The 27090-nt window shown below is 42.8% G+C and overlaps 1 protein-coding gene across 1 annotated transcript in view; it reads left to right on the top strand.

Annotated features, from left to right (window-relative positions):
- Positions 1-27090, top strand: part of kndc1 (kinase non-catalytic C-lobe domain containing 1) — a 48107-nt gene that overhangs the window by 10332 nt on the left and 10685 nt on the right. Inside the window, exons 3-21 of the mRNA XM_030106741.1 lie at positions 2769-2827; positions 6313-6459; positions 8637-8754; positions 8848-8984; positions 11054-11659; positions 13156-13270; positions 13457-13528; positions 13613-13674; positions 14587-14745; positions 15306-15383; positions 15539-15620; positions 15885-16077; positions 16288-17003; positions 17634-17772; positions 20008-20267; positions 22905-23248; positions 25595-25688; positions 26329-26429; positions 26503-26687. Coding sequence (XP_029962601.1) covers positions 2769-2827; positions 6313-6459; positions 8637-8754; positions 8848-8984; positions 11054-11659; positions 13156-13270; positions 13457-13528; positions 13613-13674; positions 14587-14745; positions 15306-15383; positions 15539-15620; positions 15885-16077; positions 16288-17003; positions 17634-17772; positions 20008-20267; positions 22905-23248; positions 25595-25688; positions 26329-26429; positions 26503-26687 — 3667 coding nt within the window. The remainder of the gene's footprint in view (positions 1-2768; positions 2828-6312; positions 6460-8636; positions 8755-8847; positions 8985-11053; positions 11660-13155; positions 13271-13456; positions 13529-13612; positions 13675-14586; positions 14746-15305; positions 15384-15538; positions 15621-15884; positions 16078-16287; positions 17004-17633; positions 17773-20007; positions 20268-22904; positions 23249-25594; positions 25689-26328; positions 26430-26502; positions 26688-27090) is intronic.

Raw genomic sequence — 27090 nt, 5'->3', positions numbered from 1 at the left:
AACATTCTGAAAACGATGTCTGTTTATGTGAAACACATGCCAGTGTGGCGCTGTTCATTGTTTTTCTAACGAAGCCACACACACACATGCATGCAAGAACAATCCGCTATGAACATTAACAAGTGCACAGACACTTGCATGGACAGACGGCAAAGCTGGATGCTATTCCGGGTGACTCTCAACTCTAAAGCTGCCAAATCTCAGAGGAATATGTACTAGAAGTCGTGACACTCTGGAGCCAGACTTTGTTTTTATGGTCCAGCTACTCACGCATGTGCAGAAGAACTATTTACTCCTTCCGTGGTGCACGTGGACAGTGTTTCTGCCGTCGGCATGGCGACTGAGATCTCAGAAGGTTACGTTTTCAGTCGTTCTGAGCACCGTTGTTATTTAAACACCCAAAACACAACAAAGGTTTTCACCTGAAATTGCTCTATTGTATACAGGCCCCTCCTGGGTGGAACACAAACAGAAATCACCCCTGTACAGGTGTCTTACTGAGAAAATACTTGTTTTTTTCAGCTCGACAAATGCCAAATGGTTAAGAGCAAAGCTTGTTTTTGTCATGCAGAACATGTAATATACATTATCCAATGCATTGACGTTACCGTGTTTGTAAACTGCAAGAGAGAATTGTATGGTTTTTCTGCTAATTGATCATGCTGAAAAGATAATTCCACGAGACTGTACTCTCAGACCCGTGTCGTCACACACAAATCTTAGCATGCACACACAAAGCATTCCACATGCACAGATTGCATTAGACTCACAGAAATCAAACTGCACACACTCGCATATGCATATCTAAGTGCCCACACAGGTTTGATTATGCACACAAGCACAAGTCCAATTACACACAATTAAATGGGGATTCATAATTGCCTCTATCCATCCATTTGCACAGATCATGCTATCACAGCCCCGTTGATGTGCTCTTTAACGGTCAGTCCCACTCGTGCTCGCTCACGAGCCGGCGCTCCCCCTCCTTCGTGGTGCCACATGGCAGAGTGACCTTGAGGCCCACGGTGATGGATCTCGGTGTGAATAGCGGTTGCCACAGCGACTCATCAATACCGTTCATTTCAGCTGATTAATTACTGCAGTGAAGGCACGAAGGTTGTATGTTTGCCTGTGACCGTGGGTGTCGTGTCAGCGCTCCGCCAGTCATCACAGTGACAAAATGTCCTGGTAGTTTCTTTCTCTTTTTTTTTTTTTTTTTTCCTGTTTTATTAATTCAGCGATGTGTGAGGGGAAAAAAAAACCAGCCTGGCTTTCCCGTGTGGTCGGGCATTGCAAGCTGTTGGTCGCAGATGAAGAGGCACCGGCTGCGCTCTGTGGGAAATGTGATGTGGCCCTTTTTTGGAGCTGAATCTGTGATATTGCTCATCTCTTTCTACCTGTTGTGCTAAAGTGCTGTAGGCATACATGACTCACCCAGTTCTCACCATCATCCCGCAGGCAACTGCGTCACTCAGCGTGCCTCTCTTTATTCCTCTCCCTCCCTCTCACGGAGAAGAGACCTAAAAACAAGGACGAATGATGCGATGACATGTAGACAGTAGAAACAAAAGTATATAAAAAAAAAACAAGGTTGAGAAGATAGAAAATTATTTAGCCGGAGAAAAAGATTGGGAAATGGATTGAGACTGGGATCAGAGAGCGTAGAAAAGGGAGGACAAATTGAAGAATTGGATGAGAAGACTTAAGTGTGGAAATAGGAGAAAGAGGATGGTAAGTCAGAACTGAGGACTGCAGGAGTGTTGAGAGGAGATTAAAGTAAATGAAATATTTGAGAATGAGAAAAAAGAGAAATTTAAAAAGCGATGGAAGAAATTGAGCAATTAGGAGGACTGAAAGGAAGGAAGGATATCAGACAAAAGGAAGGAAGAAGGAGGAAAAGAAGTAGCAAGAAAGGAAAGATGTGCAGTGAAAGGAACGATGTAGAAGAGAATGAAGCACGGAGACAAGGAAGGAAAGAAGGAAGATACAAGGAACTTAATGAGGAAGGATGTGGGATGAATGGATCGAAGGAAAACAACTTGGAAAATAAATTGGCAGATTGAATAGAGCTGACATAAAGCTGAAAACAACAGAACAACAAGGTTTTAAGAGATGAAGATAAAGACGGGATTAAGGAAAAACTTTACTGAAGTGATGAAGCGAAAGGAAAGAAATGGGTAGAAGAAGGGCTCTGGGCTTTCCTACATGTGCAATGTGACTTCATAACTCTTGTAGACAAACCCAGAACTGTCATGACCCACTTAGCTCCCCTCCGAGCCTGCTTTGCTTGCTCCTGTCTGGCCTTGCTCTCGCCCCGTGTCCGTGCAGCAGATGGAGCGCTCGCAGTGTCTGCAGTGATGTTTTCATGTCTCTGTGTCCTGTGGGCGGTCCGTCCCAACACTCGCTGGCCTACTTGTGCAGGAGAAAAGAGGAGGACTCAGCGCCGCTCCTCTTCTGATCTCCTAATATCTCCCGTCTTGTTTGTCGGGGATTATCTCTGACACATGAATTATGCAAATGAGGGGAAGTGGCTGCGCCCGCTCGCAGGCCATTTGCGGCGTTCGCATGCCGCATACGTCCCCGCTTCTGATTTGCATGCCATCGCGACGGGTGCTTAGCAAGTCCATTACAGTACGGAACTGACATGGCTGCACATCAGAGCGCTCAAATGAAGTCGTGAACGTGCCATTTGTTCCCCTTTGATGGAATGATGATGCTTGTCAAACGTGCTTAATGGCGCAGCTAATCGGTGTGTCTTTGACCTGCAGACGATCCAGAGGGCTCCTTCGTGCCTCCAGAGTTCGACAGCACGGGAAGCACGTTTGAGGTGAGAGACGCTGCTTCCTCGCTGAAGCAGCTGGCCACAGTTACACATTTCATACACACACACACACACACACACACACACACACACACACACACACACACACACACACACACACACAAACACACACACACACACACACACACACACACACACACCCTAGGGAATTTCACCACACACATACAGTACAGCAGTCAGGGGCACCTTGCTGTTGTTGCTGAGGGAAAGGAGGGTTTTGTGCTTGTTCTGTTTTCTTGCACAATAAAACCAGCATCTACACCAGATGTCTGATATCAGATCTTCACTGTGAAGCAGATTTTATTTAAACCATTTTTGGGTTTTTTTTGTCCAGTAATTGACAAACCTCCCATTGCAACCATATTTTGATTCAGATTTTTTTTCTTCTTTACGTACTTCAACTTCAAGTAGCTTTCGTTGGAGTGCTTCATGACATCAAGTTTCGAGAAATTTCTATTGGACAACTGTTTATCTGAAAGCAAAAGGCTCTCTGAGGCCCTGTTTGCTTGACAGCATTTTCAATTGAAGACACAAAACTTACGTTGTGGTTTTGGGGTGTATTTACATGACAATGGCGTTTGGAGCCACTGAAAGTGCAACTTTTCCTAAACGCTTTAAAGATATGTCAGTAGAAATGTACTCTCTGTAGATGGCAGAAATGCTGATACTTCACATGTGCAACATTGTCGTGCTTCTGCAAATGCTCGAGTTAATGGACGATAACTGTCCTTGTACTCGCCATTGCTATTGTTAACGTTGACTAAATTTTCAGTGTTTCTGCTGTTTTACATGTAAACAGACATCATTTTGAAAACGTTGCTGTGTGAACGCGAAGCTTTTCTGAAAGAAAAATGATGCTACATGTGAAAAAGTTGTGCTTGCATTAATATCAGTACTAGGAAAATGTAAGGCCAAATAACCAGAGCATACAGACACTTACAGAAGATTTGATGGATTAGAAAATAAGTGATGCTGAGAGGCTGTACATTTCCCTTATGCAGTTTAAGAAGATCTCACTATAAAATTAAATTATCTAGTGATTTCATAAAAACACATCATAGCATTGCACTAAACTTATTTGGCCAACTATTGACAAAAATATCTCTGAATATGAGTAAACAATGGGCTCTCAGTTTCAGCCGACGGTGTGCAGCGTGAGATCGTGAGTAAATAATGTGTGTTTTACTGTCGTGTGAGAGTTGGCAGGCCGGCTCCAGTCACATTTTAAAATACATTTATTTGATGGGCTTTATTCAGCCTGCTGGTGATCGAGCTTTAATCACTATGAGCAGGGAATAGACTTTATGCCCCTCTGGGGACTCATTCATCACTGTGAGGGAATATGGCCTCATCCACCCTCTGCTTTTATGCGTCTTCACTAAATTCAAATCAGGCTGTCCACCTGGACGCTTACATACCCACAGAGATACCCACAGTTTTTTTTTTCTTTAAGGTCTAAAGCGTTTGGTGGAAACTGTCTGAATCAGTCAAAAAGAAATGGTCTTGACTATGTTTTTAGCCAGTCTCACTGTGTACTTCTCTGTTTCTCTGTTTCCCTTTGTGTTCAACCAGACAAGGACAAGTACTGTATGTACTTCTTGGCAGGAAAAAAGCTTTGAGGACCGAAAAGGTTTATAGTCCCTCTTGAAAGTATGGGCACTAAAAGAGGAACAATGGGTTCAGTTCTCAAATATAGTTGATCTGATCCACATCTCCTACTCATAGGTTGCAGCTGGACCTTGCTGGAGTTCCCTTGCGGGATTTTGGGATCTAATATGCCAGATATATTTGACTCCTGTCTTGGTGATTTTATTCGTCTTATTAAGATGGCTCTTCAGTTGCCAGACCAGTAGTTTCCTTGATGAAAGTCTAGATCAGGAGTGTCAAACACATTTTAGTTCAGGGTCCTCATACAACTTGATTTCATCTTGAGTGGGCTGGACCATTAAAATAGTTCCATAATAACCTTTAAATTTAAACTTTAAAGCATTTCCTTGCTAAGGCATAGAGTGTATGTGATGAAAACATCTATATTTTGAGCACATCTAAACATTTACTACGGAAAATGACTACAATCTAAATCTATATAAAGCTCATTTTAATTAAACTTTCTGGTCAAAAATACAAGAAACTGTCCAGAAATATTCTCCTTTATCTGTAGCATTTTGCATTTTTGTACAAACTCACACTGATAGTATGAAAGTAGGCTAATTTAATAGCAATGAAGTGGATATCTTTAATGGCACGGACCTTATGTTTGACACCCCTGGTCCAGGCTTTAGTCATTCTCCATACCAATTTGTCTAATCTTTTAAGATCGGATTCTGATTCCCAGTGTTCCATCCATCCATCCATCCATCCATCCATCCATCCATCCATCCATCCATCCATCCATCTCTTTCCATGTTGTGGTAGCAGGATCGAAAACAAAGAAGTCCAGATGTCCCTGCTTTTTACTGCTGTCATAATTACTATGACTTGTTGGCCTCAGTAATTATGACAGCTCCTGTTTTTCTCGAGTGACGTCTTTCAAGCACTTTCATCATTCACGTGATGGGTAAACGGTGCGATCATAGCCAGAACGAGCCACGGCAGCAGCTCAGAATAGCATGCCAGGTGAAATCAACACGACTGATTCTTTAACTGCTTTGAATTCTGTGCAGACTTGGTGTAATTGTTCCTTGGAATGAAGCCTTTAAGGACTATTGTTAAGGAGTTAACAAATGCTTAAATACATTATTTATGCTCTTGTTTAGTATTTTGAGTGATTTAGCCAATTCATTCATATTTCTAAACTTCTCTGTGCGTGTGGTTCTGCGGTGCTTCGGGGACAGTTTTGAAATGGGAACAAAAAAAAATGTCTTTTACGTGACTGGGCTCAGAAAAATCAAGCCTCCACTGTGTAAAACTAAAAATCAAACCCACACACTGCCATGCGGTGCCACTGTTACTACAAATACATGGACACATTTACAACCGAGCTGTGTAACTGAATTTGAAACTAAACACCCTCTGTGATGTCGCTGCTCTTTTTCACTCCTCTCATGTTTTTCTCATGGATGCTGTTATGTTCCACTGAAGTAATGCCATGAAGTTGAGCCTTTAGTGGAGTGTTTACTCTTCTATTTTGGTTGACCCAAGCTGGGAGCTGCCTCTGCACATGTGTTTACCACATAAGTATGGGTCCAGTGGTCAGGAGTGATCGTTATGAATGAGATCTGAGCTCTCAAGCACCGGGTTTTAAGTCTGCTCCCACCTCAGAGCTGACCATAATGTCCACTGTGAGTAGAGCAAAGCAAAACAATATCTGTGTCATAAATATGCACAACACACAGTACTTACTGGGCCAAACACTGAGTAGATCCTGTTTTTCTTTTTTTTTCTTTTTTCTTTTTTCTCCTGGTCTCTACGCAGCTGCAGTTGCCTCCTGATCACAGTTGCTTTCTCTCTGTCTCCATCCTGGGCTGCAGGGCCACGTTTACTCTCTGGGCTCCACACTTTCTGCTGCGCTGAGCTTTGTCATCGAGCCGGAGCTGGAGGCGAACCTCGGGGAGGAAATCCAGAGGCTGCTGGAGCAGATGCAGGAGGAGAAGCCTGAGGACAGGCCGCTCCTGCAGGTACAGACGCCTTGCTGACTCTTCAGTGCCGCTGCAGAGATTTATAGAGGGTCGGGCCGGTAGAGGAGTGGACTAATCAGAGCTCTCACTTGTACAATCACACAGCGATGCCATCCCTCCGAAGTAATTTTAATTAGTGGCGATTGATGTTTGCATTTTTAAACATTTATCAATAAAAATGACCCACAGTTGGATAATTAACACAATAGTTAATTGTTTGGAGATCTGCAACATAGATGTTAGTAGCACATACTTAGACAAACATATGAGGGGGAGAAAGATGATCTCAGAGTCTTCATGACTCGGAGGAGATGGATGATGATCGACCGACAGCCACAGCGTGACTTCATTACTGATAAGCTTCTTAAACAATAGGCAATAAAATACGTCCTGGTATTCCACTCCATCATCATTAATGTACAGTAATGACTAAAATCCCAGATACTCAAGGAGAAGTAATTGTGTTTACAGTAATTATGGATACAGCCATGACTGATGCACATTTTCTTCTCTATTGGATGAATTAATTGGCAGTGCTTTTAGTCAGGTCACTCAGTGCTCTTGAGCAGCCTCAAGTGGAGTAGATATGTTACTGCAGATTGAAAGAGGATCCTTTGAATCTGTCTTGTAGTTTCATGTGCACTCAGGAGTCCACTTTCACAGTTGTTGCAACAACACAAAACTGAAGTGAAATCTGCTGACAACACAGCACTATTTTTTACTTTCAACTTGTTTTTTCTGGATGCTCAATTTCTTCAGAAAATGCACCACAATTTCTCTTGTAAAGTGGGAAAAATGAGCTTGATTCCACATGATCATCAGATTAGTCCACTCACATCATTTAATTTGTTGCAATGGGCTCTCTCTTGATATTAAAATTCAAATATGCATTAAACACAAAGATGCATTCACATGTGTGGTTTATCCAAGTGTATATCAATCAATTAAAGAGATTAGCAAAGAAAATCAGTTAAAAACAATAATTTTTTAAAAGTTTTAGACTGTTGTGAGACAGGTTAGTTTTACCCTGCTGATGGTGTGTTGTTGCAATAGCAACAGTTCAGCAAAGTCATATTTAGTTTTGTTTAATTATGAAGGCCAGCAATGCATATTTGGGGAGAAATATAAATCCAAATGCATAGAAATAGATTCTTAAACCACTAGTTGTGAGGACATCATAGCACATCATATGTGAAATGCAGATTCCTTGTTCCAGTCTGTAATGATGAGTTGAGGATAAACTCTGTGTTTGGTGGACAGATGCTTCTTCAGCTTTTAGTTTCAAACTTTCATTCACAAGTTTTTCACTGCAAAAGATGCATCCAGCTCTAATTTTGTCCAATATTTCTTTGAAGCCATATTCTCTGTAATTCTCTTGATACATTCGTTTTCTTTTTTTTTTTTTTTTTTTTTTTTTTTTTTACCAATTCCTCTTTCTCTTTAGACTGACGCTTTGTCATTTTTCCCCCCCGCTGATTGCACTTTACACGTCAATGCTTAAACTTAGGGAATTTTTAACATTAATTGAATCCAAACTTAGCTATTTGTAAATATGTAAAATATAAAGAAGTTAAATGTTTATAGTATGTTTTCTGCAGGCATTTATGTGTGTTTTCAGTGCAATAACAGCAAAAACTAATGGACCAACATGAAAACATTTTTTTCTATTTCTGGCCAAATGTTTTGAAAGAGTTCCAACTCGGGAGCCGATTTCTAAAGGTTGTGTTTTCAGTGGCTCTGAGCATCGCTGTCATGAGAAGAGACACCCAAAACACAGGGAAAGTTTTTACTTGAAATCATTGCCAAGTAAACGTGCCCTAAGATGTTTACTCGCCTTCTAATGTGTTTTCTTTATTTCCTCCTGAATTACCTTGTGTGTAAATATTGCTGCAGAAATTAAATTCCCTCTATTGAAGGTTGAGCTGAGAGATGACGAGCAATCAAGCAATTTCCCATTTTTTTGTGGTAATGTGAGAAGTTCAGTCAACATCCACGGTGCAGAGTAGTACACAATGTTTAACGACACAGTAAAATCACACATTTTAAGTAGTGATTCAGTTTGATGGAAATGCTTCTCTTTTCTTGACAGATTTCTTCATGTAAAATCAGATTGAACCTATGTTGCATATTTCTTGCCTGGATATGGATTCAAACCTGTGTGTTCACCGCTTCCGCAGGACATCCTGTCTGAGGCTGAAGCTCGGCTGTCTCGCTCCTCCTCTGCAGCCGTGTGCCGGAAACTGTCCTCTGTTGGCCGGCGGGTGCTCTCCATCGAGTCGGTTTCAAACTTTCAAGGTTATCAAGTTTATCGCGCCCGTTTCAACAGATCACTGTTGCACTCCGCCATCCCTTCTCCTGCCATTAATTGCCGTCTTTGTGCATCCACAGATGGACAGGAAGGCTCCTGGGAGGCGAGGTGGCAGCACGCCAAACCCAGATGCCTTCTTAAAAGACTGAGTTCCGACGATAACACCAAAGACCTGCCTGATGGCTCTGTCAAAACAAACGGTCTGTCAAGGCAGCAGGTACAGGACCAACCCTCCGTTCAAACACTCTTAACAAGCAGAACACACTACAGACTGAAAGTGTTCCCTCATCGGCTCCACAACCTAATGACTAAAAGACATACAGGTGACTTTAAAATAAAGAAATAAATAAAATACTACAATTATAAGCAGAAATCAGTCATATCAGTGGAATAGACTCCTGTTATCTCTCTGTATGAGTGCATTAAACATCCGCCATGAATCCTGAAGGGGTTGTTTGTTGAGAGTAAGTATGATCAGTCAATATAGAAATAATTTGCATTATTTAAAGTAGGTTTGAATTCGATAATGAGCGGATTTCACTTTTATATTTGTTAGTTATTTCTATTTTTGGGACGTGCATTTGCTGGGTGATAATATTCTCACTTTTGAACAATGAAAAGGAAGGATAGTGCTACACCAACTTGATTGTTTTGCCTTTCACTACAAAATCTTTGATGTTCAAGAGAAAAATGTTGACTGAACGAAAACTCCCCAGCAAAATCTCCTTGTTACATTAAAGGTGGAATACAACATTTTCTCGAAAAGACGAAGCCCCACGTCTGTTACTCACTTTTTGAACAACGCGCATGCGCCAGACCATCCGCCCAGCTCTCCTGCTTCTCCCAGAAAACGCGGAAGTGTACGAGCGCGATCTCCTCTTCTCCGGCGTGCACGGCTCTGTACAGTTTCTGCGATCCGCCTCGCTCATAAATAAAGCTTTTTTTTCCGAAACAGCTACAGCTTCATTATGTCAGACTCGCCATCGGTAAGTACTAGCTCAGAAGCTCACCGGCTACATAAACACTCTGAATGCGCATGCGCAAAAGGGAGAAGCTGATTGGGCGCAAGCACGGAGAACCGCCTTACGAAAGCAGCTCGTCAGAATGATTGACAAACAGACCCACCAATTATTTAGGTGATCCACCCGGAAATCAAAATGTTGTATTACACCTTTAACTGATGCTCGTGAGTGTCCCAAACCGGACTGCCTTAAGATTTTCTGGTTTGTTTCAAACCGTTGAAACTATAAAACAAGTTGGGCCTGCTACACTGAAGGTTTGCACCTTTAAAATTAGTTGCAAATCTGATGTTGCATACATGCGTAAGCTGCTGTGCAAACAGGACGTCCGACAGACGAGCACATTTATATTGCATTAATAACCATTAGTAGTTTTGCTGACTTATAGTGTAATTTGCAGTGTTTGGATGGGTTTTCATACGAAAAGGAGCAAATCAGCTCAGCCTTTTGTGACAGATCCTCTCTCTTTTAAAGTTTTGTAACCCATTGCCCTATAAAACCCCAGTTTAAATAACTCCAGCTGGTGCCTCGAAGCCTGAAATTAATTAGTATGAGATCATGAAGATACTCTTCACATCTGGATGCAATAACTTTCTCAATGTGACAATGCCGCAACTACTGTCGGCTGCCAGTAAGCCACACCCTGAACCACAAAGAACAGATCAGAGCAATTCCCCATGGAAGTTATCATATTTATATCATTGCACACTGTATTGATTGAAGGATGAATTCAATCTGATCCATTTTCCATTACTGTACATAGTGTTGGGTTTTTATTTTTGCATCGACTGTGCATTATTAGCATAAACTAAAGTTTTTTACTCATTATGCCACTTTTGAAACAAAGCTGGTTTTTGCATGAGTTGTCAAACATTCAGTTTTTAGTTTGACGATATACAAACATATTAGCCGCTTTAAGTTGAGATAACGCCAACTTGTATTAATGGAAATGTTTCGTCCGCATTGTTTCTTATAATAAATATAGTCTAGACCAAACAATATCTGAGGATGCTGGAAGAGATGCAGTCATTTGACTTCAACTAAAATCCTACCACATACCTCAATGACACTGGCTAGAGATCTAAGCTGCATGTATTCTGGGGATAAGGGGATTATTTATGCTTTCCAATGCTACTTGAAAGACCTTTCTTTCCAGTTCAGTTGGCTCAGCTATCTCCACTGTGATTACTGTTTTTCCAAAGAGGTAATTAAGCTTATTTCTGCCTTGAGAACATCTGAAACAAATGATACTGTGCTGGCTCCGCAGCTGTGCGGGGGCTGGGATTCCTCTCTTTGGGCCGAAGACATGGAGAGCTGTGAAGGGGATCGCCGCATGATCTTCACCGACGAGCTGGACTGCCGCTCCCACAACAGCTCCCCGGTGAGGAGGAGAGCACTGCAGAGGTTGAACAGGGTGAGGGGGGCCCTCAATCGCTCCTGCTCCGTCCCGGACTCCAACAACCCCCCCAGCCTCTCCCCTCCCCCACACGGAGATATCAGCATCCCTGTTTCAGACCTCACGGAAATTGGCACCGATGAGCATTTGAGCTGCTGCAAGACTGTGTGGAGTAACAAGCTTCAGAGACTCAACCGGGGAAAGTCGTGCGAGTCTTACCCACTCTCCATCAGAGAGGATTGTGGGAAGGTGTTCCAGAGAAATGAGGACTCTGCAGAGATTTTATGCATCGAAGAGAGAGAAACCCCGGAAAGTCAGCCTGAGGGCCACTACGACGTCTCACCTCCTTCCAGTCACGAGCTGGAAATGGACCGGGACCCCGCTGGGGACCAGGGCTCCTCGAACCACATCCTCTACACTCCTAACAACCACATGACCAAAAGCATGCTGTGCCTGAATGAAGAATCTCAGGATGAGGTCAGAAAAACTGCAGAAAACTACCTTGAATGTCTTGATTGTTAAACTGATAAAAGAAAAACGTGCTGCCATGTTCAGAGAGCAGAAATCCTCAGGAAGTATGGATCTCCTATAGAACTGCTGTTTAAATTAGATGAGTGGGAGCAAGATGTGTAGAGCTGCGTAATAGTGTGACAGCCTTATCTCAAGGGTCACTTCTCTTTCAGAGCCTTTAGACGTATTCAGCGCTCTTCAGTAGGGAATGATGTTTGCTCAGTTGGATGGTGAGGAGACCACTTAACTGCCTCGGGAAATGAAACTACAGCAGCTCCAGTATAGGTTGGAGTTGAAACAATTTACTTTAATTTTATACAAACACAGAAAGTCGAGCACCGAGTTAAGTCGGGGGCAGCGATGACGCACGCAGCCTTCAGCCAATCAGTTATAAAGCATATCAATCACATGGCCTGCAGCCAGTAATTACACCATTGATTAGGTCAGTCAGATGATTTTCAATTGACAAATGATGTAACTATTCAAGCAGCTGGCACAGTGTCTGACTAACTGTATTAATTAATCATGCTGTTTGGGGCCAACTAATGATGCAACAATGTCAGTTGGTCTCATTGGATTTGGATCGTCAGTGCAACCAGGGCCCGTTTACAAGACAGTGATTTCAAGTGACAATGCAAAACTTTCGTTGTGTTTTGGGGTGTGAGTATCCCAATGAAGTGAGGGCTTTTTGTATATGTATTGCACTTTTTCTTCCTCTTTTGATGCATTGCAGTCTGAAAAACATCATTTGAATTCAAGTCTAAATGCTCCATAATGTCGAACATGTTGCTTAGTGCAGTTGCAGACATGGATGTGAAACAGAAATGAATTGTCACGGAATGACTTCTTTGAAAAGGATTTCAGGAAATCCATAAAACCTCAGTTATGAAACATTGAGTAATTAGATTAATGGTGGATGGAGAGATGAGCACAGATTTTGTGGAGTTTATATAAGAAACCATTTTTATTATACTTTTGGGCTTCATGTTGTGTGTTTTTCATGTACGCTGTTGATGCAGTGAAGCGTTGAGACAAAATAAGGAGTGGTATTGTGGTTAAAAAAAAATGCCCTGGAGTCGGGGAATAAAAGGCTCTGTGCAGGACTGCAGAGAGATGAAAATGCTTCATTTAGAAAAATGGGCCATTCCACGTCAACTGACTGAAATCTTTTTTTTTTTTTTTTTAAGTTGATCGTCATAGTAACAACTGAGTAAATATTTTCAGGTCCAAACATGGCAAGCCTGCTAAAAGTTACTCCAAAGTAATCTGATTTCTGTGTACTACGGTTATAGTCTGAGCTTCAAAAGACTCAGACTGATGGAGTCCTGGTTCCTCAGTTCGAGGAGCATTAAAAAAAGATTACCTGGAGTCTGTTACCTCATATTGATGATAGTGAGGGTGATCGGGGGAATCTGTGCCGTCAGTCGCTGATGTGGCGTCTAAACTGGCTGTTTTGTGTTCAGTGGATCTCACTCAGAGAGTTGCTGACTCGCTGTGAGCGGAGGCTGACGGTGAACGAGCTGTGGGCCCTGTGCTCCGCCTGCCTGTCCTCACTGCAGACCTACATCGACTTCCCAGGTGATTTCCCTACGCTTCATTCTCCAGATAAGAGAGTCCAGTCCCTGCAGCTTTGTGTTTGTTTGAGCTCCAGCTCTCACAGGAGTGGATGACTCATAAAGAGGAAACGAAAAGCGATTGAAAACATGTGAAAGCTGTTTTGTTTATAGCTTTTCTGTGCTGCTTTTTTTTTTTCTTTTCCGTCAGCTTATTTGTGCCTGGACACAGTGTACGTGGGCTGTGAAGGAGAGGTGCTCTTCTTGAAACCAAAAAACGTTGGTAGGTGAGACTTTTTCTCTTCTGCAGTTCTGTTTTAGTCATTTAAAATCTCCACTGATGAACCTTCTTATGTCTTCTTTGTAGGAATCTTAGATGAGTTTTATCTTGCGCCTGAATATCAAGAACATGGAATTGTTACGGAAAAGGTTTGTCTGTGCCGCTTCCATTCGTCTTTATTATCACCTGAAGGCTCACTTATTCTTTGAGTGAGATACTTATGTGGATATCAGCAAAAGTGAAAACACGTTTTTGAATTGATGATTCAGAAAATTTAGTTTTCATGTTGAGCCACTAGTGGGCACTGTTTTGTTTTTGTAATGAAATCACACGCACACAGAGAACAATACACTATGAATGATGGGCGGGCAGTCCTGGTCCTGGCGGCCTTCGGTCCTGTATGTTTTCAATGTTACCCTGCTCCAACACCCCTGAATTTATTGAAGGTATCGTGATGAAGCGCTACAGAAAGCCAGTCGTTGCTATCAGGTGTGCTGAAGTGAGGGAACATCGAAACTGCAGAAATGCAGCCTTGAAGGATCTGGAGTGCCCACTCCTGCTATAGATAACAATGGTGAGTACACACACATTGGTATGGGAAGACGACAGAACTGAATTGCTATTATTGGTGACTCACAGCTATAAATCTGCCAAGTCTCAGGAGAATATGGACCGGGAGTCACGACATTGTGGAGGCAAACGTTGTTGTGATTGTCCATCGGCTTGCGCATGTGCAGAACGAATATTTACTTCGGCCGTGGTGCGCAGTAGTAGCACTACTGCCGTCTAGATGGATCAGTGTCAATGTTTCTGGCTTTACTTTAACAGTATCAAACATCACTTTTGTTTCTCTGGAAAAAAAATACTTTTCTACTTGGTATTTGCTTTTAAAGTGGTGGAGTCATGCCAAAGGCTCTTTCCAGTGCCCTGATACATTAAAGCATTAATCCAGTTGAACATGCATATCAGTTTTACTGCATCCTTAGAGCATAATTGAGTCTTTGTGCTGTGTTTCTTGCTGCGGGATCATCTCCTATCTGATCCATTCTGTCTTCTTCTAGGTTTGTGTGTATGGAGTTGCTGCTATTCTCTGGGCCGCAGCCAAGTTCAGTTTATCGCCCAATCAAAAGCTGGCGATGCCTCGCAAACTGAAGAGACTGCTGCTGGAGATGGCTAAACGAACGCCCATCGAGAGACCGTCCATCGTCATGGCTCAGAGAGTACGATTACAGTTTATTGAGATAGATGCTAAGATAGCACTTCCTGCTCGTTTTCGATGCACCTTAGTCTCTCTCAGCCACTTTTCATTTCCATGCTTTTTATTTGGAGTTTTTAACATAGAGTTTTGTTTAACCTTAGACTGTAGTTTTATTCAATACAGCTTTTCTAATTATTTGTTTCGTCTTTTGTGTCAGGAGCACTTCGGATCACAAAACCTTGATATGAATTAAGCCTCTCTTTAATTTTACATGTCAATGTGTGGACTTCACAACGTGAGAAAAGGAAAAAAAAAAACATTCTTTTAAAGAGGCACTGTTGTGATTTAAATATCAAGAATCCAATTTGTCAAACCTCTTTTGTCATCCTGTCAACAGAGGACTCTTTCACAATGATTATTATCTAGTCACTTCCTGAATGGATGTTTTCTTTTGAAGCACTGTGTGTTTTATTGCTAATCAAACACTTCAGTTATTTCAGGGCAGAAATGATCTGAGAGTATCGGCGTCAGCAGATGGAGTGCCTCTCTGTTCTTACACTCCTGCTCGTGTGTGTTCTGCAGAGCTGTCGTGACTACTTGTTCCGTCAGGGGACCAGCGCCGAGGCCGTCTGGAGCAGCCTCATCAGCAGGGTTCACCCGGTAAACCTGGCCGTCTTTCCGTCCCAGATACACCCCTGTTGTTTAAATCAAAGCCAGTTTGCTTCTACATCTTCTCCCGGGTGCCTGTTCTGTTCTGTCCCATTGAGAAAAGGGATTTTTCTCCATTGTCCTAAATCAGTTTTGCTTTCTTTTAGCCGGCCCCGAACGCCGGAGAACCACAGGAACTGACTGCAGCTCATCAGCACTGCTGTGAAGAATCTCCACAGAACCACAGTGGTAGGACAGCTTTGCTTCAGTATGGACGACCCTCATGCAATGTGTTTCCATTTGAAATGTATAAATGTCAATGATCTGTGTGATTTGTTCTCAAAAGTATAAGTCAGTTTACATGTAAATGATGGATTTAACTGTGACATACGATTGTTGATAACATGCATTGTTCCATAGTGACTTTATCCGTGTTTTCTGTCTCTCAACCGTGTCCATTGCATGAGACAATATCACTGATATTGTATCTGGCGTTGTCGTGACTGTGTGTAGGCTTTGTGCCCACGGCCACTGAGAGCCGCCTGGCTCCTGTGCCTGGCCCTCTTCCCCACAGCTACCCAGTCAGCCAGGAACGCCATTTCCCAGAGGCCTTCACTTCCAGTGCCACTCACTTCACCCCCATCATCCTGACGAATGAGGGAGAGTTCGAGGAGGAGGGATCCCATGTAGCAGCAGACACTGAAAGGTGCGTTGATGCTGTATTTTAAAGTAGTGTAAATGAGATGGTTACTCTGATGTGGTGTTTCCAAAGCTCTCCACCTTCGAACTAGATTTTCAAATTGTTTTCATTGAAAGTCTCAGTGAAAGTCATTTTGAATAATTTTATATAAAATAGAGGAGAAATCTGTGAATCTACTTCCCACACAGAAAACTGAGGGATTCTTTGCTTTGACAGGACTTTGGACGAATTTGCGAATACAAACGAGCAGAACATGGAAGATGGTTTTGATGTCTCTGCGCCTTCGAAATATCCGTGTCCTTCCCATTCTGAGCAGAGTTTACATTCACAACTGACGACAACCCAGACGGCCAAAGCTTCATCATCCACATCCTCTGGCAACGGCGTGCCGGCGGACTCTTCTTCCACCCTCCCTGATATTTCTCATCTTGAAGTTAGTCTTCCTCTGCCGTTATCGCCCAACCTCAACGGCTGCGGAGTTTACAACAATTACCTCTTTCGGCAAGATCCCACAACAGGACATCTCTCTTTAGTGCCAGTGCAGGTCCGGGCTCCAGAGTCTCTCCTCGGGTTGGACATTAATCTCTCACTCATCCCACCGCCTTTGCAGGAGCTGATGGCGACTAATGAGAGTGCTGAGGAGCCGTTTGTTGACTGTCAAAATGTGCCGGCGAGGCCCGCGACCTTAGAATATGACCTCCCTCCATCTTTATTCGGAGGAAACTCGATCCTCTCCGGGGACACCCACGAGCATGCTCCACCCAGAGCATACGATGGAGAAACAAGCTGGACAACCCAGGAGGAGAGGCGGTCCTTTCCAGAGCCCGCCTCCCCCAAAGTCCACCCCAACCTGCAGGAGGTCATCAACCTGCTCAGGGGAGAGTTTTCACTCCACGGCTTTTTGGACAACGGCCATGAGGATGTTGCCATGGGTATGTGTCTTTAGATAACATTTTATTGCCGTATGTCACACTGATTTTAAAGCTTGAGTTATCAGTACAAACATTAACTCAGCCTGAAAATACACTTGAAAGCAATAAAATGTGTTTGTCTGTTAAATTAACCCTCCTGCTGTCTTTGCGATCATTTGAGCTCTTTTCAAAAGTTTACTTTTTTCCTATTTTTTCTTCCACAAGACTAAATCTGACATACTTGATTCCGTCTTGGTTTCTTTGCATGTCAAAACTATATATAAAAAAAAAAATTGTGACTTCAATTTAAGTGAATTAATGAAGTGCTTTTAATTTAGTTATCTAGTTGAGCGTTCACATGTTCCACTCCACTCACACTGATTGGAAACAATAAAAAATTTCAGATTTTTCTCATTCAGAAATGAGGCATAATGCATTCCTTCCATTTATTTATCATGATTTCTTCCCAAAAACCTGCTGAACTGCATCTGTTTTGTTCTGATCAGTGTTCCTAATACCTTGTTCTACAGTGTATAAAAAGAAACAAAATGTGTGTGTGAGAGACGAGTCCTCCTTTCAGTCCAGTTATTGAAGCAGTCCTAAGCTTACTCGACAGCCTCATTTCAAAACCAACTTGTTCTCTCTTCCGAGGGGAGTACATCTTCTCTTTGAAGGACCTCCAGTTCCGGGCGTTTGCCAGCGTTGTGAAGGAGCGCTTCAGTGACCTGTACTGGGACGACGACTTGCTGGGAATACTGCATTGGCTGGTAAACTACAGCCCATCTAGTCTGTGAGTATTTCTTTTTTAACTTTGTTTTTATTTTTCAAATATTCAAAGTCAGAAAGCCCAGAAAAGACGGATATCTCCTGTAAAATCTGGATTTCTCTAAGTGAACACCAGTCAGTGTAGCTGGTGGCGGAGCCTTGCTGCTCTGAGGATAGAGAACAGTTTGTGTTCAGTGTTCCAACATATGCATCCTCACGAGGTCCGACATAAATCACCTACCCTTTTTTCTATCAGGGTAAACATGCTGGAGATTGCAAAAACTAATCAGTTGGTGATTTGCTGCATTAATTAATACACTTACGGTAATGACACATGTTTATGTCATTCCAAGACCACAAGACAAATAATCGCTGAATTCATTATTGGATAATCGTATTCAGCTTAATTGGATTTATGGACAGTGATATAAAACCACGGTCTAAGTTATTTTAGAGCACTTTACACATTGGAAGTTCTGGAGGTCAAAACGATTAATTTACAGAGAAAACCAACACGTGTGCCGCAGCCCAGAGGAAAGTGATATATGTGCACCTGACTGGGTCCGTATTAATAATGTGGCCAGCTAGTTTTCAGTCTGTCTGTAGTGCATCCCGACTGAAGATAGCAATGTGCCTGAAAACATGTTGTTGCACTCACATTCATGCAAATGTTGTACATTTCATAAAGAGAACCACAATTATAATGGATCAGAAGCTGCCGCACAGTATGAAAAGCCACAGCTCATATTTGACACACAGTCAGATTTCCTTCAAATTGGATGATGTCCTATTTGCTTCCAAGTACTTATGATTTTTCATGTTAGTAATTTTTCTTGGATTTTTAAATTTTCTCTGATAGGTAGATGAGAAATGAGCTCAATTTGTCCCCTGGACTTGGAGAGTTTGGTGTCTTGCTCAAGCACATGTGGACAGGCGGAGGATTGAACCTGCAAACCTTCCAACTGAGAAACGACTTGCTCGAGCAACTCCGCCCTCATATTGGATATTCCATCAAGCTGGGGCATCAGAAACGGCTCTTTGGTGCCTTATTTTTGTAAATGAGCTTCAGAAACTCGGCTCGCAGCGTAGCAGCACAGTCAAACATGTATTCTGGATTGAGACCGAGATTGGCTGACATACAACTTCCTTTATCGCTTGCTGTACTACAACATCTGGCACGTTGCACACTTTCAGCTTTAACATCGGAATAATCAGATCCGCCTTTCATATTGTATCATGATTTTTTTTTTTTTTTTGCTCTCAGAGCTTAAGTTTTTAATCCTCTTTGTCAGTCCAATTAATCACATTAGCATAATTTGACTAGCTAAAGCGTGTCTGTGTTAAACAGTGAGGTGATCAGATCTGATCTGACTGCTTGCATCCGGATTTTTCTTAATTTATTCTCACGAGTGACGAACGGGGAACCTAGATCTAACCGAGCGTGACCTTTCATCCTCTGCGCTCTTAAATAAGCATGTGCACGCCCTTTACCCAGCATTCAAATGAGCATTGGTACAATATGCACTTCACACGTGAAAACTTCAGCCGGCGGCTTAAACAGTCCCTATGGAAACGGCTTTGAAGTATGTTCGTGCAGAGCAGAATGTCTGGCAACACTGGAGACACATGTAAAGGCCCTTCTGCATTGTTCCCGATATGCTGACAATTAGCCCGGAGGGACTGGAGGGTGTTGAGAAGGGCGAGGGAGGGAGGGAGGGGAGGCAAAGGGACGCTTTTCAAATTATGTGAATGAACACATGCACACATTTGTGTGAAAGCTGTGGATGAGCAGAGAGACCAGCCCGTGAGTTCTCTCAGACATCTTTTCATGCAGGCGTTGCCATGCTCGCCCGCTCTCGGCGAGTTATTGAGAGAGCCTTTAATCTGCTGCGGTAGGCAGATATCACAGCTTTACCCGGGGATAGGCAAACCTCTCCTCCGGCTGTGGGCTCGTTCAAAGGGGCTCAGCCTCCCGAGATTTATTCCCTGCACCGGCACCGTCCACTGAAAAGCAGCGCATGGTGTGAGTGATGAGCTGGTGTAGGTGTTGAAAAAGCTCAAACCTGTGCTTTGCAAAAAAAAATAAAACAAAAAAAAAGGACTAAGTTGGATCATTACATGACCATTTTATTTACTCCACATGTGATTTTTCCAATTTGCTTAAATGCATATTAACGACAATTAACTCTGTGGAAAGTGCTAATTGTTCCCACCTTTGAACACGCCGTGTGTCCTCTGTCTCCTAATGCTCCCAATGCAGCGGCTCTAATGAGCAGCCTCCATCAAAGGCTGTGCAAAGGGCAGCCCATTCCCCACCCTCCATAGCTGCCGTGTGCAGCAGGAAGAGAGAGATCTGTGTGCACAGCTGCCTCGATCTGAATGGGAACATCCACACGTCCAGTCCCGTCACTGCGTATCCCTGGGAAAGAGCCGGAGTCCAGTCCCGGCGTGGAGATCCAGAAACTGCGGCTGAAGATGAGGAACTAAGATCGGAGCAGATTCAGCTCGGGAGCATTCAAGGTAGGAAGCGGACTGGCTTGGACACTTCTGGCTGTGCTGTGGCTGAGCTGGACCTGAGGACATAGCTGGGAAGGGTTGGGTTTTGGATACGCTGCAGAAAGAAAGTTCAGAAAGTAATTAAAGCCACATTGAGTCAGCTTAATGTGCAACATCTGAAAGACTTGATAACTTCAGACATTTATCCTGTCATGAATAGATGTGGCAAAAACTGCCCAGATGTGAGTCAAAGTTATTTTACACACAAATCGTTCAATTTTACGTTACAGCAGTCCATAACTTTAAGTCTTCTAATGCTTAAATATTCAGCCTTTTTAAGAACAGTGTTATTTTACTGCATTTCTCGATGCTTCATATTAAATGGTCCATTTCAATACATTTTATTTTTCTTTATATTTTGCAAAGTAAAATATTATTTCTTTAAAAGCGATGTGCATGATTTCCCACACTTATCCTCACTAATATCCATAATTACAGCTGCATATATTGCTTTTCATAATATCAAACTATGATTAATACAAGAAAGCTTTCAGTGATATTTAAGGCATGTTTGTCATGTATTGGTTAAAAAATATATTTACATGTATGTTATATACCATTTAAAAGCTAATTTTAGGTGAGTTAATCCTGATTTGAAACATTAATGTGTTATTTGCCCTCTGACCACTCGATGGCAGTGTTCCGATAGGTCTTCATGCATATGACTTTTCTGTTCCTACATAATAACAGAGGCAGATATGTATACATTTATATTTATATATAAGCATGGTCTACGTGTCAATCAGAGGTGTTTGCTTTGTAGACTGTACAAAGTCTCTCTAAGCTCTGGACACAGCCATCCTTTAACTTAAAGTAGAAGCTTTGAACTGGGATCTGTTGACAGCTAAATATTGTTCTGTGAAACTACAGGAAGTCAAGCATTCATTTCAATCAAATCTCTGAGTGGTGAGTTCCTTACAGATCATCCATCTACAATAGGCTACTGCTCTGGGTTGTGAATGGCTGCAGCCGATCTCAGCACACACTCACATTTAGATATTTCTATTCACCAATTAACTTCAAATGCATGTTTTCAGACTGTTGGGGAAAAGTTACGCCTGCACAGGGAGAACATGCAAATTCCACAAGTAAATGTCCATAAGCCAAAATCTCAACTGGAGGTGTTGTTATGATGACTGTCTAAAGCAGGTAAAGCAAGGCAAGTTTGTAGAGCCATTCATACAGAGATCAAAGTGCTTCACAAAGAGAAAGAAGCACATACAATTATGTTATAATCATAGAAAAATAACACATCAGAAAACAAAAGTTAGTTAAAACAGGAGAATCAATGGCTGAGAAATTTAAAATGAAGTCAATAAAAAGCATGTCAACCATAAGGCCCGTGGGCCAGAACCAGCCCACAACGGGCTCCCATCCGGCCCACCAAACCACCAAGCAAATTGCAAAAATGTCAAAGAAAACACAGATTTTCTAACAGTTTACTTGAGAGTAGCAGATAAAAGACAGCGGTGAGACTGGAGCTGAGCTGTCAGTGATGCTGCTGTGAAAACCAACTTTAGCCTCAAGGGTCGGCTTTAAGTAAGTCCACTCCGCTGGGCTGTATGTGGCCCCTGAACTGACATGAGTTTGCTGCTCCTGCTCTAAACTGGCCCGTTCAACTTCACATGGAGTTTTAAATAAATTTATTGAGTGAGATTTTCTCTTGTGAATTAGCTATAATCAGTGTGAAAGGTTGGGAGGGGAATTCTGATTCAATAGTCATAAAAGTAAATCAGAAGCAGATCCGAGATCCCCACACATCATTATTTCTGCCATTGTACTTCTGAAAATATTATACACTTTATCTAGAAATGTATAATATTTCCACTCTGAATTATGAAATAAAATAAATCAAGCCAAATACAAGTCAGATCTGTAGCTGAGTGCCATGCGTCACCGATACACCACTGTGCACAGCAAGCAAGACAGTATTTCCTTTTTTTATTCTTGAGCAGACTACCTGGACCGAGTCATGTAGTTGGACGGAGGCTATTTGCTTCCTGTCCTGCTCACCGCCGTCTTTCTGTGTTGTTTTCTGTGTTTGGCCGCCGGCTGAAGTCATGAGGGCCGCCACTGGCTGTTGGACGCTCTTCTTAAGTTTGCAGCACTTTAAAAAGAGTCCAAGGCACGCCAGCCAAACTCTGAAAGACTCTCTCTTTTTTACTGAAACTCGTTCCAAGCCTGTGACACACACACACACAGACACACACACACACACACTTAGATCAGCATTTGTTGTTGCATTAACATGTATTAGCCATGGTTTCCTCTTACAACCCGATGCAGATAATCAGATAGTAGTAGATTTTGAGCTTTAATCTGCTCGGATAAACAGTGTGTGCATTGTGCAGCCGTGTGCAGGGTGAGCAACAGACCCCCCCCCCCCCCCCCCCGTATGACCCTCGGGTGTCTCTTGGTGTGTTTTCTTCACAAATCCAGTTTGTCCTTTGCTCTTCATGTGATTCAGTCCCTCTTTCATAGTCTTCTGTAACACCTCCCACCCTGACCGTTTTCCTGCTTCCTCTCTTAGTTCTTTCTGCTTTCTCCAACCCTGCCAACTCTCTCTTTCTCTCTCTCTGCTGTTTCTCTTCAATATTGGAGGGGTGAGCGGCGACAGTTCGGACTCGGGGGTCATGGAGGGAGGAGATCATTCAGCGGGGGGCAGCGATGAAAGCCCCTCTGAAGCCGAGTTTCTGCCGGAGAGAGAGGAAGGGCCGGCCGATCAGACGAGCCCGGACTGCTCCGAGGACATGGAGGACAGCGACTCTCTGGCGTCGGACCGCCTCGTCTCACCAGGATCCCGAGTGGAGGGCGCGGGCCGCAGCTTGGGCCCCTCCTGGGACCTGGCCCTGTACGGACAGGACTGTTTCAGCGCGGAGGTGATCCAGTACGCGGTGAATCTGGGGCAGCACGCAGGATCGCCATGTCTGGAGGCGAAAACACAAGTAGGTAACCCAGTGAAGGCCGCAGCCCGTGAGTCATCGCTGACCTTAAGCTCATGTGTTGGAGCTGCATTATTTATTCTCCAGGCCCAGATGAATTCTCATTTACTGGGAGGTCAGTGCTAATCTCCTGCAACTGAACAAATGTTTTTGGGGAAAAAAAAATCTATTTATTTCAGCTTCCTGGAAGATCTCCATCAGAATAATGCAGTTTTGTTTCTACTGCAAGATAAGACAGGATGTTGCGTGAAGCATTTAAAAGAGAGCGAAAAAAGACAGCATTACAAAAGGAAGAAATTGGATTTACTCTGAAAAAACAAGCCGAAAATCTGAAATCAGCCACAATTTTCAAACAAACTGGAGAAAGTCATCAGCTTTTCTTTTTTTTTTTTTGACCTTTGAACATAAGGGACCCTCAAATGGAGGCAGACACAAACCATGAGACGGTGCAAATCAATTTAAATAGGAGAACTTTAGCTGCAGTGACGTGTTTAATACTATATTATTCCATTTTACAAAAACAACCACATTTCCTGTTACAACTGTGTGTCACACACACATTCTGGAGGAACCGCAGCAAACAACTAATCAGATCACCAAATGAAGAAAAATAGTTATCCCATTCTTGCTTGATTTGAGACTGCAGTTGTTGAACAGTTAGTGTTGCATCAGATTTAAGTTTAGCAGCCAGACTCTGACTCGTGGTTCGACATCATCTTGCTGATAAAAGTAACATGTAAATTAAGCATTAAGGAAGTGATGCAGACGTCACTGGGATCCTCTGTTCTTTCTCTCTCCTTTGACCATACGAAATATTAAGTCAGCAGACTCCAGGCCCCTTTCAGACCACCTTCAATAAACTTCACTTCATTTAAGGTCAGATATCTGGTTTCCTCTGAGTGTGATTCAGTTTTGACCTGCATTTCTGGATCCGTGTCTGAACTTTGCTCACAGATGATATGCAGCAGTCTTTCACCCAGGGCCATCCAGTTACTGCTTACTCTTCATGTTCAGATAGTATTTTCTGTGACAATACTTTTCATAGATGAGGCATTGGACAAGTTCTAACACTATTCCATTGTTTGTACATGAATACGAAGAATAAAAAGAGGCTGCTGATGTTGACTTGGGATGATGCACATGTCATGGAAATACGATAAAAATAAACTAAAAACTACCCATATGACCCAGTTTGGCTTTTCTTTCCACACTCACCTTGTCTTGAACGGTCTTCTCATACCCTCTTATGTTGCAAGTGAGCTGAATTAGTTCTGAGACGTTCATCTAATGCAGGGTTTCCCAACCCTGGTCCTCAGGGAACACTATCCTGCATGTTTTGGATGTTTCCCTCTTCCAACACACCTGATTCACATGACCAGCTCGTTATCAAACTCTGCAGAAGCCTAGTAACAATCCTGATCATTTGGATCAGGTGTGTTGGAAGAGGGAAACATCCAAAACATGCAGGATAGTGTTCCCCGAGGACCAGGGTTGGGAAACCCTGATCTAATGCATGTCCGGTTTCCTCCTTCAGTCTGAAGGACTGCATGTTTTTACGGTTGGTGGTTGTAAATCCCCTGGAAATGGATGGATGTTTTACTGTTTTTTTTCTCAGCTTTTTAAAATGTGTTGCTGGCGTCAAACTCCCAAAAGGCTTTTATTTCGTCAAAAAGAGAAAAAAAAAAATCGCATCTTTGTACTTTTCGTATTCAGTTTCAGGTTCAAATAATTTACCTGTTATGGAAATGTGTGTCTCGTTAGTTTTTACATAATGCCTCCTCTTTCCTAAATGAAGAGTGTTCTAGCCTGTGTTTATTCCTTGTTGTTATTTGATGTACCGTAGTTTTACCTCTCGTTTCTCTCAACTCTTCACCTGCCTGGATTTTCTGATTAAGTGGAGGAATTATTTTCCTTTTTGTAATGAAGTGGGACACGGCGAGGCTTTGGGGTAAATAAGAAGGGAGCGTGTTGGGGACTTTAAGATAATTGGCATATTATTCTCTCCAAACTGGATCTGAATATTAATGTGTTGAACTTGGCCCTGGGCTGGGGGAAGCTATTATCACTCGCAAAAGAATAATAATGATTTGTCTTTGTATTTGCACACTTTGATGGTACCACTGCTTCTTCAGAGGGTTTTGCGTAAGAGCTAATAACACACCTTAAGAGCCGCGCTGCTGCAGCTTCTCGCTCTTTTCACTTCAAAAGAGCTGCTGTTTCTGCTGTGAAAAGAGGAGAAGAAACGCTGCCCCCATACTCGCGAGAAGCACCCGACTGCTCCTTTCACTGAAAGCCATGTCGTGCAATTTCAGCCCTTTTGTTTGATTCTGCCTGATTCCCTTTGAACAGGAACTGCAGCAGCAGCTGATGATTGAAACAAGGAATCTAAAGAAAACAAGAAATTTCTACCAGAAGCTGATTCAACAGGAGAGGAAGAACAAAGGTGAGCAGTCTGTTCAAAACACTGCCAGCATATAAACAGTGATGTTTGGTTTCTTGTGTGATCTCTAACCGTGGTTTTCAAAGTGTGGAGGGCTGAAAGAGTGGAAGCAGAAGTGGAAAAATAAAAAATAAAAAAGCTTTTAGCACCGTTTCAGCGCCTGTGTCACAATAGATTAAGCGGTGATTCCCACTCAGGGGGGTTCGACCCCCTCAAGGGGTCATCAGAGATTCATGGGGGGTTGTGAGGGAAACAAAAACAGCACCCACTAGTGGCCTGACATACTCGCTACATCATGTTCACTGCTTCGACCGTAAATGGACGTTGTTTAAAAGAGATACTTTTCTTTTACAATTTCAAAAATTTGAACAAAAGAAAAAGAACCACTTGGATAAATGATGTAGTGGTGAGCCTTAAACTAGAAAAAAATCAAATACACCATGAGAAATTGTGAAGTGAAATAAATTTGGGTGAGTGGCCATCCTTCTTGATATTAGTAATGAATAAATGAACAAGGCTGTAACACAGTAAGTCCAAAAATGACTGCTTGGGCTGAGAATATCTGACCTGGTGGAGGGTTCATCCTCTCACTCCTTGAAAAGTCCTGATCCATAAAACATTGCACATTTTGTGTTGTCCGTAGGTGGTGAGAGCAACAAACCAATGCTGTCCAAACTCAAGACGCAGCTTGAAGAGCTCAAATCCAAGGTTTCCTTCCTGGACGGAGTCAAGAGATACTTGGAGGTACTGACAATTTATTTTTTTCTCGTAGTAAACCTCGTCCACTCCTGACAGAAGGGTCTTTCTTTCCCTGCAGATTGTGAGTGTGGACCAGTGGGGTCTCGATGTTTCGTTGTTGCCCTCTTTGGCGGCCTGTGGACCCGACTCGTTGGACCTCCAGGCCTCTGAAGACCCCACTGTGTTAAGTTTTGGTACCAGCAAAGGGAAGACCACTCTGCAGGCGGGGTCTCCTCTGGGCCTGATGGCTTACCTTTACGCCAGGTATTACTGATGGAGACTGATTACACACTGCAGGTGGTTGCTCTAACGCTAAAGGAGTGTTTTCACCTGTTTGACTTTGGCAGAGAGGAAGTGGCACATTTTTCATTTCTGCAGCCCTCATGCTCCGCTCTGCTGCTCATCCCCCAAATGCATGTTTCCAGCCTAATTAACAGTAATCACAGGAATGGTTGGAGTGGAAAATCGAGCAAATCCATCTACCATCGACCGTTCACGGAGAACATCTCAGTTTCATCTAAAAGGCAGATTGAGGCCCCCGGGATGAAACCGACACGTCGGCCTGCTTCACAGGCGTCACAACCAACCAATTCCAGTAGGATTGAGGCAACATTTTCCCTAAATTCACAGCTCAGATGCAATATTAGAAGCTGTGAGCTCTTGTTTT

This window comes from Salarias fasciatus, chromosome 13 (assembly GCF_902148845.1).
Source record: "Salarias fasciatus chromosome 13, fSalaFa1.1, whole genome shotgun sequence".
Lineage (NCBI taxonomy): Eukaryota > Metazoa > Chordata > Actinopteri > Blenniiformes > Blenniidae > Salarias > Salarias fasciatus.
This window is presented reverse-complemented; position numbering and strand designations above follow the sequence as displayed.